The 19168-nt window shown below is 36.6% G+C and overlaps 1 protein-coding gene across 1 annotated transcript in view; it reads left to right on the top strand.

The window, feature by feature from the left end:
- Window positions 1–19168, top strand: part of SPON1 (spondin 1) — a 177989-nt gene that overhangs the window by 38813 nt on the left and 120008 nt on the right. The window contains exons 4-5 of the mRNA XM_050335596.1: window positions 17010–17083; window positions 17714–17836. Of these exons, the coding sequence (XP_050191553.1) occupies window positions 17010–17083; window positions 17714–17836 (197 nt within the window). The remainder of the gene's footprint in view (window positions 1–17009; window positions 17084–17713; window positions 17837–19168) is intronic.

The raw sequence follows: 19168 nt of genomic DNA, 5'->3' as shown, positions 1-19168 counted from the left end.
AAATGATTTCTGCAGATGGATGGACTCGGAGAAACATCCTAGCGCTTCGGGGAGGGCCCCAGATGCCGCAAGACAATTTTAAGCAGCTAGAATTTTGAGAACGACCTGATGGCAATGGAATTCATTGTCGTCCGTCAGACAGCCTGGTCGGCCCCATCACAGCGCTAGGTACTTGAATCGAAAGTTTTGCTGCGTGGGATGAAGTTATTAAAGATAAATCAACAGGATGCACTTGGATCATACTTGGCAATAAGGATTCACTTGGCTGCCTCAGCATCTGCGCTGGCTGCAGAAGCTACCCAAGTATCAGCGTGAGCAGGAAAGTGCTTACAACTCTATCTTTCTTGCTTCTCTGGCTGAGGTTATCTGTTTCGACCCTTCCAAGCTGTCATGCTGTGAGCAGTCTGCTTGTTTTCATGTTCACAGTGCAACATCCTTCCATCCCTATTTTCTTCTCCTTGTCTCTTGTGATTGCCACATGTGTTCAGTATGGGAGGACCAGGTCATTTCCTTCATCCTCTGATAAAAGTTCCTGTTCTAAAGCTTCCTCACTAGATTTCTGAGCTCTTCAGAATGCATTTGCTTTCTAGAATCTTTGAAAACCTACTGTTAGAACTTTCTTGGGAGATGTTTGTGTTTGTTTTTGGGATGTGAAATTTATATAGAAAGAATTACATAGACAGTAGAGCAATGGCAGAGCCTGGTGGTATTTGTATCATCACATGGAAGTAGAGAAATTTTCTGGGGTCTGAAACTTGTCTTGGTCATTCTGTTTTAATATTTTGTTTAAACGAGTAAAAACTTTTAACTTTTAACACTCCCCCTCTTTTTTACTTCATGTAGGTTGTTAAGCTTGGGTTAGCATATTCTACTTTTCCTAAATTGTGGAGCAGTACACATGCATTATTTTTATCTGACAGCTAATATTGAGAGACTGCTTAATTCTGTAAAAAGAAAAACAACTACTGGAGATTTATCTTGTTTAACAACAAAAGTCATAAATATTGATTTCAAATAGGATTTACACCATTGATTAAGGAAAAAAAAAAAGACAAAAGTTTATTGAAAGTTTCTTAGCAGTGATGAAGAATCACCTCTTTCAGACCACTTTGAGCCCTAAGTTTCTAGATTTGACTGATTAGTTGTATTCCTCAAGATAGTGTCTTAGTTAAGTGTGGTACTGAACAGGTAGGTAAAGGTCTGACCCCTTTAATTGATGGGAAATACAGAACAAACAGTTTTCTGCAAGTCCTTTAGAATTCTGCAATATAATATAAAAGTGAAGAAAATTTTGTAAATTGTCTTAGCTTGTTATATATTAAAATTTCATGGTAGGGAGAATCTTGTTAATATCCAAATTGAGTAAATCTGTCAGCTGGTATGGATCTCATGAAGAGTCAAGTGCTGAGAGATGGTAATTATCTTTTCCTCCTTTAGCATTTGGTGATTTTCACTGAGTCTGAGATTAATTGTTAAATGTAGTAAAGGATGGCCACATGCAGATAAGTTCTATTCAATTTACTATTTAGAAGAGAAAGCACAGTTCTCTAATTGGCTCATGAAATAATCAAGTTCTCAGGCAACTCATGTGTCTTGTATGGTAAATGTAGCAAAAGTTCTCGCTGATGAGTCATTTATTTTTGTTATACATATCATGCTTAAACAAACAAATTAAAGCCTGGTGTCTGTAAATAGTGCATTCCCATTACTACTTGCAGAAATCCTCTGTATTCATCTTAGTGCCTCTGCTGTTTGTTTCTGGAAATGTGTTCTGAGCCATCTCTAGGGAAATGTTTTATAATATTTGAGGGAAAGTGTGGAACTCACTGTTTTTCTGAATATCTGATTATCTTCATGATTTTAATTACATTAGGTTTGGTTTGTATGCAATCAGAGAGTAGGGGAATTTTAAAGAATTTCCATCTCCTAAAGGAAAACTATGATATATTTAGTGTATATAAAATCCATATTGGCAAAATCTTTTAGAGAGTTGTGCTATTGTAGCAAAGCTGTTGTCCCTACAGGGATAACTTAAGTTCTAGTCCGTGGGTCACCTCGGATGTAACACTCATGTGTTAATCCATGTGGATTTTGACAGCACTCTTGCTCTCAAGCTTCAAAGCTCTGAGGGCAAATGAACTCCAGTAAGAGTTTTTGGATATGTACTTTCTGATTTCTTGTAACTTCAAGCGTTATAATTATTCAGGTCACTTGGCATGTCACTCTGAGTAAACAATGTGCTCAAATGTGGCGTTGGAGAGACTAAGAGAGGAACGAAATGTCATAACCCCCCATGAGTTCTTAACTGCATCCTGAAACTGTCTTGTTATGCGGCCAAATCTCTTCCCTACCCTCAAAACTCATTACGAGCTCCTTGGTCCAGAAACAGAGCACAGGGTATCTGGGCAAAACCCCAAAACCATAAGAGCAGCTCTGGGGTGTGTAAATTAATATATCACCAACTCCCTATCAGTGCATTAAGAGGAGCGTTTATCAGAAATGCCAAATTGAGACGGTCAGAATAAAAATGCTCTTGAGGATGAACATCTCTTGCTGAAAGTGCTGATGTTGTGGTTCTCACAAAAACAATGCTGCACAGATTTGCTCCCAGGAGAAAGAAGTTCCAGTTGTCAGCGAGCTTCAGGGTGGGTCTGCATCAGTCAGGCTCCTTTACATGGGTGGAAGCTGCAGTGCTTCTGAAACTGTTGCCAGTCACGCAAAAGCAACATCTGATAGATGATCACAGGGTTGAACTTTAAAAAAACCCCAAACAATTAAAAGAAGAGAATAATGTACCATTACAGCTGGAATTTTTGTGTGCTACTTTTCATGCTTGTCCTAAATCCCTCATCGGTGTCTGTGACCTGGCAGAGGGAGAAGCTGGGCACGGTTTTAAGTTATTCAGGTTACTAGACTAAGGTGATTAAGCAATATAAGGAGATTCTTCTGTCCTCTCTGATGCTTTCACCACTAAAACATTTTATTTTCTCTGCTAGGCTGTACTTAGCCCAATGAGTACAACTTTCCTTGGTTTTTTGAGTCACTAGCCTGATTAAAATGTATCTCAAGTCTTTTTCCCTATGCTTATTTGAGTGTTTCTTTAAATGCTTTACATGGAATGCATTTGTTAAATGCATCTTATTTGTTACAAAACATGTGAAATGTGATGATCTTACATAATCTTTTAGGATTCCTAAATATTCATGGTCTGTAAGGGGATTCATAGGTTTATACTCACTGAAAAATCACACTATTGTGAAGCAGATGAGCAGAAGCTCATATAGTTGAAGAGCTATGAGGAGTTCACTAAAAAACTATGCCTCTAAATATTCAAAGTCTAAAGACTAACCACAAAAGAACAAAAAGAAAATCCTGCTGTTTGAACTGGATGTTAAATTTGTTACTCAGTCTTTTCCATTTATCCTTTCAGCCTCCCTGTGCAGTTGTCCAAATAATTCATGTCAACAATTTTACCTGACTGTTTATTAGAATACCGACAGTGGAGCAATTGAGCAGAGTTGTAAAGCACTTACCAACAGCTTTCCCTTATGACTAAACACAATGGCCAAGGCAAAATAGAGAACAATCTACCTTCCTTACCTGCAAGAACAATCTGTTTATGGAACAATAGAAGATAACAGTTCTCATATTATAAATAGCTGTGTTGATTTTTCCCAGTGGAATTAATGAGTCTCCTGCATGCAGAGAAATTATCACAATTTCTGTGCTAATAGTTTTTTAAAAAAAAAAAAAAATCCTCCATTTAACTGCCACTCTACAGCAGCAATAGTTGCTGAACATTTTTTGACAGAGGCAATAGTAGTATAGCTTAAATAAAATATTTTATATAGACACTTCATGCATTTCTGCATGAGACAGCAAACTAAGGTATGTCTATACATCCCAACAGTCCACAGAACAAACTTAACCTTTGACATAGAGAAAAAGTACAGTTTTCCATAGGTGATCCTTTGTGTGTGCATTCATTTTTCCCCCTTCTTCACTTTCAGGAGTTGCAATAGGGCTGTGCACAGTTTTAAATGGCCAGGGACATAGGTTGGAAGTGAGTAGATTTGGGTGCATCCCTGTCCTTCGCACTGGGTTATTATATACAGCTCAACTCATTTTTCAATGCCTCTGTTTTCTCAAGAGCAACCAGAGGCCAGTGACTCTTCATAAACCACTTCAAGATAGAAAAGCTTGTATGTTAATAGTGCAGTATTGAGGCTCCTTAAAAGTAATTTAAATGTTTTCTTCACCCAGTTATTTAAAAAAAACCTCAAAAACCCCAAACAAATAGGGAAAAAGTGTATGAAACTAACTTACAGCCCTATATTTCATTTTATAGGTTAAATACCCCCAGAGAGTTTACTTGTATTAGGGAGAAAGAATTACTTTTTGCCTTCCTATATAGCTCCTATATCTATAGCAGCTCTAATATTAGATGTAAAAATGCATATTTGCATTTCAATGCATACAGAGTAAGCCCTCTGGATCTACTGACACATCTACATTTAAAACAAAAATCTGTTTCACTTTCATTTTCTCACAGATTTAAAATTGCTTCTTTAACTTCACAGTGGGAGCACATGGGTTTGGCAAGCGTTATAAATGGAATTTCTCGTAAATTCGTGTTCTTCTAAATCATCTATTTTATGGCAGAATTAATGTAGTAATCCTATAAAATCTGGTTAGATTCATTCTTGTGCTGTTTTGTTTGCAAAGGCAGAGTGTTACAAAGCAGCTTAATGGTTTTGCTACTCAAAGATGGGTTTATTCCTCAAGGAGTGCAAAGCAATAGAAAAAACAGTGAGAACAAGGAGTAAGGAGAAGGATGGTGGTCTTTCCTCTAGTGATAGGGGGAATGCAGTTATGGCCTTATTAAGAAAGATAATATTTTTTAACTGTTTCACACAATGCCTTGAAAATGCCCACGATAATTTCGTATCGAAGAAAATAAAAATCAGTGTTATTGCACATTTTGTGGTAAATTGAAGTAACGTGCAGTTACTTTTATTGGCCCATATGGTTATTATTTGTCACAAATGCATTTTCGTAAAACAAGCTGTTTTGCAAAAAAATAAGAGAATTGTGCAGAGGGTTTGGAATTTAGGCATTAGAGAAGTTCAGCGTGCTTTATGGCAAGACACTGCTATCAATTCTCTTTCTGATCATCATTGTGGTTTCTCCAGACTTTATGGGGAAATACTTCAAGAAAAATCCCTTATTAAGGTTAACAGTGAACACAAGCACAGAACTGTTCAGAAGTCACCTGTGTTCTGATTTGTTATTTTACGAAAATACACAGGATGTTTCAAACTTTAGCTTTTATTTCTTAACAATTATACGTGATAAATTTCTCGGTCCTTCTAGATTCTCAACACTGTTCTAAGGATACTCACGTGTTTAAATTGTGCACTTGTAATGTTTAATAGTTTTTCTAAGAGTAACATTTTCTTGCGTTCAGCTTTATCCTACTATCAAATATTTCAATACAAAGGCTTTTCCCTTTCTTTGTGGGTATAATTACACTTATATAAAACTAGGGCTTTGTGCCTAAGATTATTTAATTACAGCTGGATACTGTCTGCAGTCAGTAACTTGTTCTTGTTTCATCATTCAAGCTATTAATGAAAATATTGATGTATGCATAATCATACTGAACTTGAAACTCTTCAGTGAGTTCCAGCTGAGCTCTAAACATAAGAAAAAGCAAATTAATTTGTTTAAAAAATACAAACATTGCTGTCTAAAAAATCCTGCCATCTATTCCTGATGTGATAAATATGTAAGCATTTTAAGTAAAATTTTGAAAAACTCTGCTATTTTGATGCATCTGTGTATTTACAAATCTGAATAGATGTATGGAAAATCAAGAAAAATGGTTTTCAATAGTTTTCTTTATTGACAAAATTTGCATTGGAGAAAGATAAACCCTCAATGAATTATTAATTCTATTTGCATATCTTAGAAGCAAATGCAAAATAGGATTTAAGACATGTAAGGAGGGAAGTTCTTCTGGTACTGATTTTGTCTGACTTTTTGCTCTCTGTAAGTGGGAAAATATAACAGTAAACTCTGTTTTCTTTCTAAGTCTCTAGTAGAGTCTGTATTTTCGTGAATTTCAAGTAGTGGGATGGAAAAAGAAAACACAACTCCATAATTTTCTTGTTGTTTGTTGTTTGTAAATGAAAATCATTGTTAATTTAGGAGCCTGACAGCTGTAGAACATTTGCCATTTGGCAGCAGCTGTCAGTAGCTCTCCAGTTTATTTTACAAACAGATGTTTAATTTGACTTCGAGACCATTGTCAGTTTTTGAGCAGAAACAAAGAGAGGACAGGAATAGAAATAATAATGATAGCCATAATTTGACTTCCTTTCAAAACATACAGCGGAGTCACTATTGATGACATCAGAAGCGTTGTCATTTTCTATTACTGAATATTTTAAGTCAGTTTTTTAATAACTGCATGAACTGAATATTTGGTAACATCTTAAGGAACCGCTTTGTCTTCTGTCAGAAGGCGAAGGTGTTATTTTAATATAATATGATACATTTTTAAGATATGTATTTTATCCATGAATCAAAATGTGTGGTTTTACAGATAAAGGTATTTTTGTCTCTATATTAGAACCAGGACACCAGTGGGGGCCCACTGTCATACATCAACAGGATGTTTTTTACTGTGGTATGGTAGCATTCCCATTTCAGATCAGTGAATGAGAAGGGTAAATTGAGTACAGTGTTGATGAAAGGAGATAATTAAAAAATCTAAGTGGCTTAATGTGGTTAACTTTTAGTTAAAATTTTTAATTCTTTTCTTAAATGTGGTAATGTAGTGATTTTATCCAGTATGTGCCCAGTGACTAGGAGGTTTTATTACAAAGTACTGTTAGAATATCTTGTCAAGATTCTCCCATTATTCAAAATGTCTGTTGACCCAGACAAAGGAGTGGAACATTAGCAGTGAATGGTCTCAGTCCTAAAACACTTTGGAATTCTTAGATGTTACAAAGTCTGGTTTAAATTAGTCATAAATGTGGCTCAACTTGCTGGTCATTTTCTCCTTCATAATACAGTCTGTTCAGGTATTTCAAGTTTGTATTCTATGAAGGTATATAAGCAAACCTGCAATTAAAATAAAAATTGGATGGGCCATTTTGTATGAGATTCTCAATATTAGCAACATTTTTCTAACGTGCTGCTGTAAATATTTGCTGAAGTGTCTTCATGCCCACAGAAATCTAGAACAGCTCTGCAGAGCACATTTTACAGTTCAAATTTCAAGCACAGCTCTATTATACAATGAAAGGCCAATGGCTGAATTAACAGTGTGTTGGATTCTGACCATCCTTACTTATATTGAATAGTATTTCAGTTCTCATCCAAATTTACATTTATCAGCTGGAGGTTCTCTAAGAGTGGCATATAATATCAATAAAGCTCTCAGAACCTGAACACTGTATTTATCTTCACTCTTCGCTTCATGAGAAGCACCACAAAATCAATTCTGATTTGTCTCCTTAAAGGAGCATCTATCTGTATTATTGCAGTTCTTTAGAAATTATGAAAGGTAAAAAACAGCCAGAAAAGGAATTTCTCTTTGTGTAAGCTGACTATGGAGCTGATGTTGTCTTTCTAGTTACCTTGTCTGACAGTCTTTCTCACTGCCTGGGCTGACAGTTCCTTAAGGCGATTTTGAAAGGATTGAAATACTAAATTCAACCAACAATTGGTGGGCCATTCCTTTCTTTTCCACGCAGCAATTAGGTACCTGCTTTTTTCTATCATTTCTACTTCATTAGACATGCATTAGGTATCTTTGCTACCTGAACAGCAGCAGCCTGAACGCTTTTTGAGCTGCTTTCCCGAAGAAATGGAATTTGTTGCTCCATCAACTCACTGCCCCAGCAGAATGTCGTTTAAAGCCTTGCCATGCACCAGGAGGCACAGCTGATTTCTTTAATGGTTCCTGGGTTTTCATTTGCTGCAGAAAGGACGGTCTCACAGGCTGTGTTTAAGGGAGGGAATCGGTTCTGTTCATTAGGATCATAATGAGCTTGATGCCCTCTCACTACACAGGGTGTGTAACCTCATGATGCCGTTCATATGTACACATTCATTTAAGTTTTACAGATTACCTATAGTGTCTTCCCTTAGATATCTCTTCAAATGGAATATACACTTGTTTTGGACATGGAAAAATAGGTGTGCTCTCTTATGGTGCCATTGCCTTGCAGTTGTTTGCTGAAGCACATCAGATTTAACTTAGATAACAAAATTCTAATGAATAGGCATTTATCTAATTTCTCTGAATTAATCATGGCCAAAACATTGTCTGCAATATAGTGAGGAAGCACCAATAGCTCATCATTCTTTCCATTTTTATAATAGTAATCTGCATTTCTGCCACATGCAGTTCTACCCACAAAGTACTAACTTCAAGAAGTAAGTAAAATAAAACTAAACTCATGAAGAGGAGGCAAATTTGACAGGTACTCGGATATGTGTTGCCTGCATTGTCTTTTTCAGGAAGACACTTAGCTTGATGAGAATAGAGTTTTAAGGGCTGTCCTTATAATTTTCTAGTTTTCCAGTGGCTACTCGTGCATCAGAAGAAATTCAGGCTGTGGTTCTCCTCTGATAAAGTGAAACTGAAGTTGGCAATTGATTTCAGTGGGTCAGTCAGGTCTTTAATTAGAGTGTTATCTCACAATCATCAACAGCACAAAGTTGCAGGGCACATCCAAGTTTTCAAAACACCCTTTACATCAGCCTATCTGATAATTGTACGCTTTTAACTTTCAAAGCACGTCATTTTTTTCCTCCCTTTCTCTCTGTGAATGTTTGCTGAGAACAAATGACTCCCTGCAATAATAAACAGGTCACTTATGTATACCTTATGTCTTTCTCTTGAAGATCAGGAGATTCGTTGTCCTTGTTGCTTCAGTTTTGAAATCTAAACCAACTATTGGAGAAGTTTAAATTGCACTGTTTGGGTGTCAGTCTCAAAAATGTAATGGATTTATGTATTTCCCATACAGATAGCTGAAGGAGCATCCCTGCTTGTTTCCACAATATCTGAACCCTTGCTCTATTTCCTCTTGTATCTCTAATAGCACCTGGTGTATCTCAATTATCCACATTAAAACATCTCCCTCTTGGAGTTTCTAATGAAGTTAAGAATCTAATTAGCTGCACTTTTGTTCCAAATAAAACTTGATAGGGCTGAATTCCGGTTCCTAATCTATGCCTGCTTCTCAAAGAGTATGAAGGGTAATTTATCATCCTAATCCCTTTCATTACTACTTACTACTGTTGACAATGCTCCTTTAATAGTCTTATTCATGTGCTCTCCTTGTCCTGATGATTGAGGGAGATACAGACTGTGCAGCTTTTGCTTAATCTCTGGTCCTTTAAGCACAGCTCTAATCACTTCCTCCATGAAATGTTGACCTTTATCCGGATCACCAAGACCTCGGGAACCCCTCTGAGGCAAAAGGCTTCTTGATACTGTTGGGTTGGTTTCCTTTCCTTGCAGATGTATTTTGTTGTATAGAAAACACTTGAAATCGCTGTGAAAAGCAATCACACACTTTCAAGGAGTTTCACTGGCCCAGAATGATTTGGGGGGCTGATGTATATAACCTATACGTACTCAATCCACACTCTGACTTTTGCTGCAGCAAAGAGATGTTGACTGGACTTTGTTCTTGCCCTTCCTAAGCATGACTTGGATGATTTTTGATCTGTTTCCTAACCTGTGTCTGTACCCTTCCACACTGCTGTTTCCTTGTCCATTGAGAGTATTTTTCTGATTTTCGTGCAGTGTATTTAGCAATCCTTCTTTCTCCATTGTTTGTTTGCTCTGTTGTAGCAAAGCTTCTGTGAGTGCCACTGGCTATTGGCAGCTGATCGGACAGGAGAGGGTTGTATTGATTTTGGCACTTTCAGGGCTGAAGGCAGAAGACCAAGGGCCCTGATGTACAGGCTCCCTGCCATTGTGTTCTCCAAAAATCTATGTACCAAAGTTTTGTAACAGTATCTGCTCCCAATCCCTACTGCAGGTAATATTTTCAACCAGGCCAGTTGTATGAACTAGAGGCACTGACACTGTTCTTAGCCACGAACTGGTTGCAGCAGATGCTGAACAAGGGGTAGGAGGAGAAGCTTGGTGAAAACCTCCCAAATGACGTAGAATAATTTAAATGATCAATTTGATCTTTCTTTGATAATTATGTGTTGCATGATCAGGGCGGTCTTTTCAGCTGTTTCTCAAATACAGTTTGTATGTGCCTTCTTCCCATACCCTGCCACTCCAGAATGGGGAAAGTGGCAAAGTTACTGATATCAACCCTTTTATCTTTATTGGTCCTTTATTTGCTTTCATTTCTCTGCTCTGATGTTCCTTCAGCACAAACAGCCAGTATCTCCTGGCATTAGCTGGCTGAACGTTCAGCAGGCTGTGCAGTCTCAGCTGTCAGTAAAAGCTCTCAGAACAGCTCAGGTAGATGAGATTCAGTTGTTACAGGCAGATGAAATGGATGTCTCGGCTGTGCTTAACAACTGACAAGTCTCTCCTTGTGGCTCCAGTTCCAGTGGATTTGTGGTGTCAGACTTAACCTCAAAGTACTAAAGATACTGTGTCAAAAACTTCCTTAGGCAATTACATTCGTGATATTAAGGTCTCTTTTAAGAAGCATGATGAAGCATTTTAATATCAAATTACGGTATATTAGTTTCAGTGGGTTTTAATTTGTTCTGGTTTTTTTGTGGTGCTTTCACCTTCAGGCTCCTGTCAGTTGAAATGAGGTGAAGATTTGTATGGATTTGAAAACAGAAAACATTTTATTCCAATTAAGACTCCTACTACTGACTATCTGGTAATCAATATTTTACCAGTGGGTGGATGCTGTTAGGATGTTGCTCTTGACATACAAATTTCTGTCCGTCCAAGCAAATAATTTACTCATTATAACACAACTTCTGTATATTGCTAATTGGCAACTTTAGTTGGAGAATGATTGTTTGTTTTAACTTCAAATTATTTTACTTTTTTTCCACTCTTAACAATATTAGAGATTTAGAGCAATTTTTCTGAAGCTCTGGGTGATGTGTTTTTTTCCAGCTTCATTAGCTGGACACTCATGGTCATGGTTATGTTTTGCTTCTTTTGCCTTTTTTAATCCACACTTCCTGTTCAATAATGGCAAAATCAACAGGGGTCAAGAAGTGACAAGAAGGAACTTGGGGACTGGTGAAGGAAGGGGTTTGAAATGTGGCCTTTGCCTGGGTGGTTTGTTTTCTGCCACATCCTGCATGGCAGGTAAAGCAGGCTGCAGGCTGACAAAGGGGGGGATGATAAGGGAATGATAAGGCACGATAAGGATGCTTGATAAAGGATTTTTTGGATTTATTTTTCATTTTGTTTTTAGGATTTTTTTAATACCTAAGTTGTTTGCATTGATTCTTGATCACAAGTTGGCTCAATGAATGCAGATGTCAGGCATAGGACTTTTGGCTCACTAGGTTGAAAAAAAACCCCTTTTCTTCCACCTTTGAAAGATTGTTTCCATCTACTGTACAGACCCACTACTTAAAATGACAAAATAAATACTCCAACCACCCAGTCCTCTCCAAACTTTTCTGACTTTTCTTTGCAATATAACTTGTAATGCTTAGCTTTGGAATTCAAGGAGATTGTACCTGCTACAAAAAGTGGACACTATCAAAATCCCTGGTGAAGGTATAACCCACGAATAGCAATGGGCTTTATGCCACGTGAAAATTTCTCAGGAGCCCTAGACATTCGTTCTTTCATTTTATTTTCCTTTGGTGACTTTTTGTTTTGTTTTCTTTTTTTACAAGTAATAGGGGTAGTGCACATGTCAGAAACTGATTTTGGCAATATGAGTTTTTATTCTGACGATTTTAGATACAACATTTATGTCTCGTGGCTGTTCAAGCAAAGAACAGAGAGATTTTCCGAGGAAAAATATCAGGTAGCAGAATGTATAATTATGTTTTCCCTTGGAGCTTTTTGTTGTATTATAGATGATGGCCAGATTAGTCCTGAAGTCAGTGAGCTCCCGTGTAGGTGTGTGATGGTAAACCTGAGTATGAGATGAAGGACACCAAGAGGATTCTAAAAATAGAGCAAATTTGTAAGACAAGTTTAAAGTCCTTTGCTCTTGCTGTGGGGTTTCTCTGAATTATGTTTTCTGACAGTGTATGTGAAATGTTGAAAAATAAAGCTGAAAAAGGATATTCTGGTGTGTTTGTATGCCCTGAATTTTTTTTTGGAAGTGAACATCTTGTATTGTTTTTCATGTGGCTAATCTATTAAAGACCTTCACCCTGTGCAGGGATGCAAACGTGGAATTATGGCAACATTGATAAAGTTCGTGTTAACTTTGCTGTGTTTTATCCAACATCAAATACCAAATCTGGTTGGTTTGTTCAGACTGTGTTAACAACATAACTTAACAAACAAATTAACAAGGCCAACAAAATGACAGTAAAAAAAAAAAAAGCACCTTCTGTATTAGCTTTGAAATTAGGCATTAAGAAAGCAATAATTTACTGCAAATTTTTAATGGCATTGACACGTCAGTGATAGCTGATGACAGACTTAGATTTTGGTGTAGATGGAGCCTGTCCTTGGGTGAGACAGCACACTTTCCTAGCAGAAAGTTGCTTTGAAGAATGTGTTCTTTCAAATACACTACCGGTGTAAAAATTACTTGACATCTGTTAGCTAAAGGATTGGATATGCTTTCAGGTGAATTTATATTTGTTTTTAATGAAAGTCTCTTAAATATTAGAAAGAAGAAGTAAATATTGTTGATAAACTTTAGCGAGTTTGTGCATTTCCTGACATTGTAAGTGCTTGTCAGAAACACAGGGTTGGCTTTTTTGTAAGACCAGCGTAGAGGGAAATAAAATGAGAACATCCTAAATAATGCATTAGAATAATGAAATCTACTAGCACTAGCAAAATTACAGTAGATGTAAATGCATGGTTTTCACCTCACTTTCTAGTGCTGAAGAAAATGGTACATTTAGAAATTCTTTCTTTCCAAAAGACAACAAAACCAAAAAAGCAAATGAACATATCCTGTTAGTTGTTCTCAGTAGCTTTCTGGGGTGAGAAACAACTTATAATCTGTTATTAAATTATTGAGGCATGGAATAATTAAGGAAAGTCATTTTTATAGCTGGAAGGGCAAGACAAGGTTAACTCACAGGTAATACAAAACAGAAAAAGTTTCTTATCTGCAATCTGATTCTTTATTATTATTTCTCAATATCCAAGTAAAACTTAGGGCATTCTCACCAGCTCTGAAAAAACTTGTTTTATTAAAATGTTACTCTAATATTATACTTAATGGTTTTGATGTAAGCTTAAAAAATGTCATAGGGACAATTCTTACAGGTCCTCTTCCTTTCTTCTTTTGTAAAATCACTACTCCCACATAAGTAATTTGAAATAAGAGTATTTCCGTTCATGCTAGGATTTGACAAAAGTAGCAAGGAAGATGATTTAAAGCTGTTTCTATGAAAGAAGGAAAGAAAAAAAAAAAAAAAAACAAAAAAAACCCAACAAACCCCCAACTAACTCCTCTGTTTCTGGTATGAATTGGAGCATTCCCAAAGCTGGTCTGGATTTTTATGGCTTACAACATTTCCTGTTTGTTCATATAACCACATGCAAGTTATGTGTCCTTGCTGGAGTTTTTTCACCACAGAATGATACAATTTTTGTGGAACTGTGCTGGATAGTGAATTTTTCTTATTCCATGGAAGTCTTTCAAGGCAGTCTTTTCACACACCCCTTAGATGTGTTCTGACCAAACTGAGCCAGGACAGAGACTCTGACCTGCTTGTATCCAAACTGCAGGGTTCTGAAGTAGTATTGCCAAACCAAATATTACAGAAACAACTAGATGTTCCTTCATTTTGCTGTGAGAATTACAAAACAGAAAAAAATTTACACTTTCAGGATGATTTGTTTATTTGGTTCTCTTTAATAAAAGCAAGTGCTGCTAGGTTTATATATGCTTATAACTTACAGTTTTGCTTCTTAGTTTGGGGATGGAAAAGCTTCAGGGTAAATCCAGAAGCACCACTTTGAAGAAATGGGGAAACAAACAGATTTTTGTAGTCATTTTTGTTCCCTTTTTATTTTTTTTATTCATGGTTTTCTGATAGTCAGAGAGAGAAACAAGTCAAGAAGAATAATTAGAAATCAAAGATCCACTTATATGGGTTAATATATGGAGGAAAGGAATTGGATCTCCCCTTCCCATTAAGTTCTTAGAGCACTGAATGTTTGAAGTGGTGGGAAGGATTTATGTAGGCTAAACAGAGATGTACCCTGTGTAAATTCTTAAAAGCTTTCTTAGTTCTCATTAAAAGTTAGCCATTCCATTTTCAGCTGGTTTTGTAAGCCTCAAAACCAAAGGAAAGAATGTTTAGTCCAAAGACCAGAACTTTTCTAGAAGAATAAAAATTATGTCAAAAAATATTGTGGGGTAAAAGCTATCAAATGCAAGGATCAGATGTTTTTGTCTGTTTCTAATCTAGAAACTGATTATTAAAACAAGTAATATTTTAAAATTATTTCTGACTGAGGATTTGTAAAGCTGTGTGCCTGCTTTTGATATTTATGCAGCCATCTAAGGTACCAATCCCAGTCCTTTTGGAATCATTAACAAAACTCCCATTTAAATTATTGGCTCCCTGTGTAGTTTCAAACACAGCTGAAGAGACAATGACTGAGAAAACTGTGAAGCTTTTGTTATTAGAAAAGGAACTCTTCCTTTGACATTTCACAGTGACAAACTAACTGCAGCAAAAAGAGTAATGTAAGTACACTTCAGGCTTCAAACCATCTTCATGTATTTTATTTCTAAACTGACTAAAAACTGCTTCTCGAGTTAAATGCTGATAATGTCTTCGTTATCTGCAGAACTGAGATCTTTATCAAACAGCTGATATCTTGTTTGTTTGGATTAGGATCATGGAAAATTTAGATCGGGAGGGACTCCTGGGTGTCATTTAGCCTGCTTGAAGCAGATGTTACATCAGTTAGGTTGTTACATCAGTCGGTGGCCGAGGCATGGATCTGATGAAGTTCTGAATATCTCCAGCAGTGGAGATTGCACAAACTCTCTAGGCAGCTCATTCCAGCGTCTGATCACTTTGACCATCCTCGTGGTGAAACACATTTTGTCCAAAAAGTCTTTGAAGTAGGCTTTGGTTTTCAGGCTTAAGTCTGAAAAAACAAAGATAGCATGCTACTTTCCCAGGTAGGCCACTGGGCTCTTATTCTTTCCAGCAGTTGTCCTGATAGTTATGCTTGGTTTAACTTTTTCCCCCTATTTCTTGTCAGAAACCCTGAAAATGGTTTCTCAGAAAATTTTCATTCTGCTTCTCTTGGTCAGTCTCTTCCGCCACCATTTAGGTCATCCCATGCCAGTTCCTATATTAATAAGAGACATCTAACTAACTCTAGGTTTCAATCACTTCCTGTTATTTGCTACAGGCTCATATTTTCCCCTAGCAATTTCCTTTTACCAAAGACTGGCAGATCATGACTTTGCTTTTAGTAAAAGTTTCATGCTGTTTTTTCATGCTGGTTTTTCACAGCCATGGTTGGTAGCCTGGTATTACTCTTTACCACACCTTCCTTTAAGAGATGCCAGCCCTGTTAAGGATGACAGCAGGCTGTAGTTTTTGCACCCTTTGCAGTTTGATCCATCTTTAAGGGGTTTACAAAACCCAGTTATTCCGGTGGGTGAAAAGGAGGATTCCTTCCTCTCCTACTCCGACCTTGCATCTTGGCAAAGAAAGCACAGTAAAATTGCCTCTTATTTTTGATAATTTTATGGGTGGGATGTTGTCAAAGAAAGGTTACATGACTGTAACAACATGTCAAACAAGCATGCACAGTCTTACTTTTCTTCTCACTTGAGCTATCATGAGTGAGGAATAATTCTAGAGAGATTAAGATAATTATTGACTAAAATTGAAGAAAGATGAGAGACTGGCCCTTGCTATTTAGAGCTTTAAATAAAGTGGTGGTACACAATGTTCCTAGAAGAATGTGCACTGCTGGTGGTAAACAAAGAAGAGTGCCTGTTCTCAAAGCATGTTGTCAGGAAACTCTCTGTCCATAAAATGTCTTTGAATTTAACCAACATCTGTTTTCTTATAGAAAGAAGATAAAGTTTATGTGTGAATTAATTTTTATAGTTAAAAACGGTCAAAAAGCTAGTTAAAATTTATTTAGGATGGAATATATCCACCCCTCCTCAACTGAGGAACTGAGGCACTGAGGCTTATCAATTTACGATTTTTCTCCACTCTAAACCTTAATAAAATATTCTAGATTTAATTAAAGTGGTCTGTCTTCTGGAACCTTTGAATTGTTTTAAAAACTTTACCTTATGCTAGCTGTCCTTTTAAATTCTGTTTTACATGATGTTTGCACTGAATTGCTGTCATATATCAGAAGTACTTATGTCTTTAGAATGCCATGTAATTTCCTACAAACAGCTGCTTAATTTAGCTGTGCTCTTTTTCTGAAATTGAATATAACTTCAGTATTTTACTATAACATTTGATTGAAATTTTGAATATTGAGTTGACCATCACGCATTTCAAGAGCACAGGTTCTCATCATAAGACTATGATCACTTCTTTAAAGTGTGTGTAAATGTGAATGTAAAGTGTATTTACATTCACTTCCCTAAAGTGAATGTAAATACATTTCAAGTTTCTGTAAAATGTGACTAAATTCACATTTGTGCAAGTTGAGATAAAAATGTTTTATCTGTAGTCCTGCATTTTATATATGAATTGTCAATACAGGTCATAGCAGTAGTTTAGTTCTCTCCTTTCTCCTTTTGCTGTTTTGTCGTGCATTTTCTTTTTGCTTAAAGGAATAACCATATTTTAAACCTTTCTTTTTTGTTTTGTTTTGTTTTTTTTCTTCTTTGTAGAGCCAGCATTGTGCAGAAGCGCATCATTTATTTTCAAGATGAGGGTTCTCTCACCAAAAAAATTTGTGAACAAGGTAAGGTAAAGTAAAATGTCTTTCTGACCTCCTCGTCATGTTCTGAGTATTTCTCTTAACTCTTTGTATCAAGCTAAAAATTGGAGGCCTTGAATAATTTCCTCCAGGTTCAAATTTCTTCCTTATCACATATACTATTCCTCATAAAGTCTTCTTTGCTTCCCTCCAAATGAAACGCTTGCAACTTTTTACCTGTTCTTTTATGATACCCATTTGATTCCAGGGCACTTAGCTTATTGAATCCTGGCCCATTTCATCTTTTCCTAAACCTAAATGTGGCAGCTGGTGATTGCATCCTGCTGGAATAGTTATATGCTTTGGCTGTGCAGAAATTTCAAACCTTTTTGTGTTTTGAGGTCAGCTGAGGTTTTGTCCTTATCAGGTAACAGTTAGAAACAATCCCCTTTTAAATCTGAGTGCCTCATTTAAAATTTAGTTTTCAGTCATTATATCCACTAATAAATAGGGTCTAGGTATTTCAGGGTTCTAGTTTAGTGTAATGGTAAACTTTTAAACAAGCAAGTGCTTAACTCAGATTTATTTTCTGGAGTATTTATTGTGGCAACTTTGCTGTCCTGTGTTTGCTTTGAGTTGTAGCCATTTTCAGTGGGTGCTTTGCCGCTTTTTCAGACTCGACCTCGGAAGGCGTGACTGACAAACCGATTTTAGATTGTTGTGCCTGCGGAACTGCCAAATACAGGCTAACTTTTTATGGAAACTGGTCAGAGAAAACACATCCCAAAGATTTCCCACGTGAGTACCACGATTTTGCTTGCATCGTGTAGGGACTGTGAAGAGGGTTGGAGCTTGCTGTGTGACGAACCACTGCTTATTTGCAGCTCTGCAGCGAAAATCATGACATGTATGGAATCCTGCTAACCTTCAGCACTGAAAATCAATGGATCTTTCTGTGCTATACATTACAAGTAAAGCCTATTGATTTGCCTGACATTTTGAGCTGAGGTGTTTATGAGACCATATTTTTAAAATACCTTTGTGGTGAGAAAGGTTCCTTTCTTTTTTTTTTTTTTTTTTTTTCTTACTGCAGGCTTAGGCTGGCTTACAATGTACAGCTAGGAAATGAGATTTTAAGAAAAGAGTCACGAAGGATGGGCAACATAGTAACTTGTTGATTTTTTCCAACATGCCTATCTAACCTTTTTGTTTTACTGTAAAGTGTTTTGAATGATTTCAGGTACTTTTGGTGAATTTTGAGTCTTGCTGCCCAAGGACATCTTCTTTGTCTTTGTTGGTTGAATACAGAGATAAAAAAACCACCTTCTGAACTTTTCCTGTCTGGGTTTTTAAGTTTTTAAACTACAGAATAAATATTTTTGTTGCAAGTTTACTTTTTACGGTAGCTCAAGTAACTGCAAAGAGCTGAAGTTGCAAAAATGTGTGTTATGCATTTGGTTTTTCATTACTGACTCCGCAGTCTGTGGCAAAAAAGGTCTAGGAAACTATTTGAGAACATGAGTCACATTTATGGGTCTTTAAACTTCGTTATGTTGTCTGTGGCTGACGTTTATTATATAGAGCATTTATGTGGATTTTTAAAAATTGTTATTATTGTCACAGCATCAGAAGATCTTCGTTAACTCCAGTGAGGTTTGTACCAGCTCACAGTTTCACCAGCCTAAGCAATATTGCTGAGTCTCATACATCTGAAGTTGCACATTGTTCGAATACTGTTGGTCAGCATAAACACATGGGAGATAAAACAAGCAAAGCCAATAATTGCCAGAATGCTCTTTCAGGCCGCTGGGTGATTTGTGTGTTTGCTGAGTGTGACACTTCATGTGCACTGTTGGTATGGATTCAGCTGGTGGTTAGAAACAGGGCATGAGAAAATGACCGAAAACTATGGAATTAATGTGACTTAGTGATGTAATACTGGGGATAAATGGCCTTTTCTTTTACATCCAACTCAGTGAATTCATAAAGAGTAGGGGTGCATGATGGAAAATAAACAAGTTTCAATAGTTCTGTAGCCTGCTTTCCCCACTTACAAAGTGCTGAATTAAATTAATATTTTACTTAAACCAAAAAAGTGAAAAAATACCCATTTGGTACTTACAGGATTAA

The sequence above is a fragment of the Myiozetetes cayanensis genome, unplaced genomic scaffold (assembly GCF_022539395.1).
Source record: "Myiozetetes cayanensis isolate MyiCay16 unplaced genomic scaffold, myiCay2020 scf6-25, whole genome shotgun sequence".
Classification (NCBI taxonomy): Eukaryota; Metazoa; Chordata; class Aves; order Passeriformes; family Tyrannidae; genus Myiozetetes; species Myiozetetes cayanensis.
The sequence above is the reverse complement of the archived record's forward strand: the minus strand, read 5'-3'. Positions and strand labels throughout refer to the sequence as shown.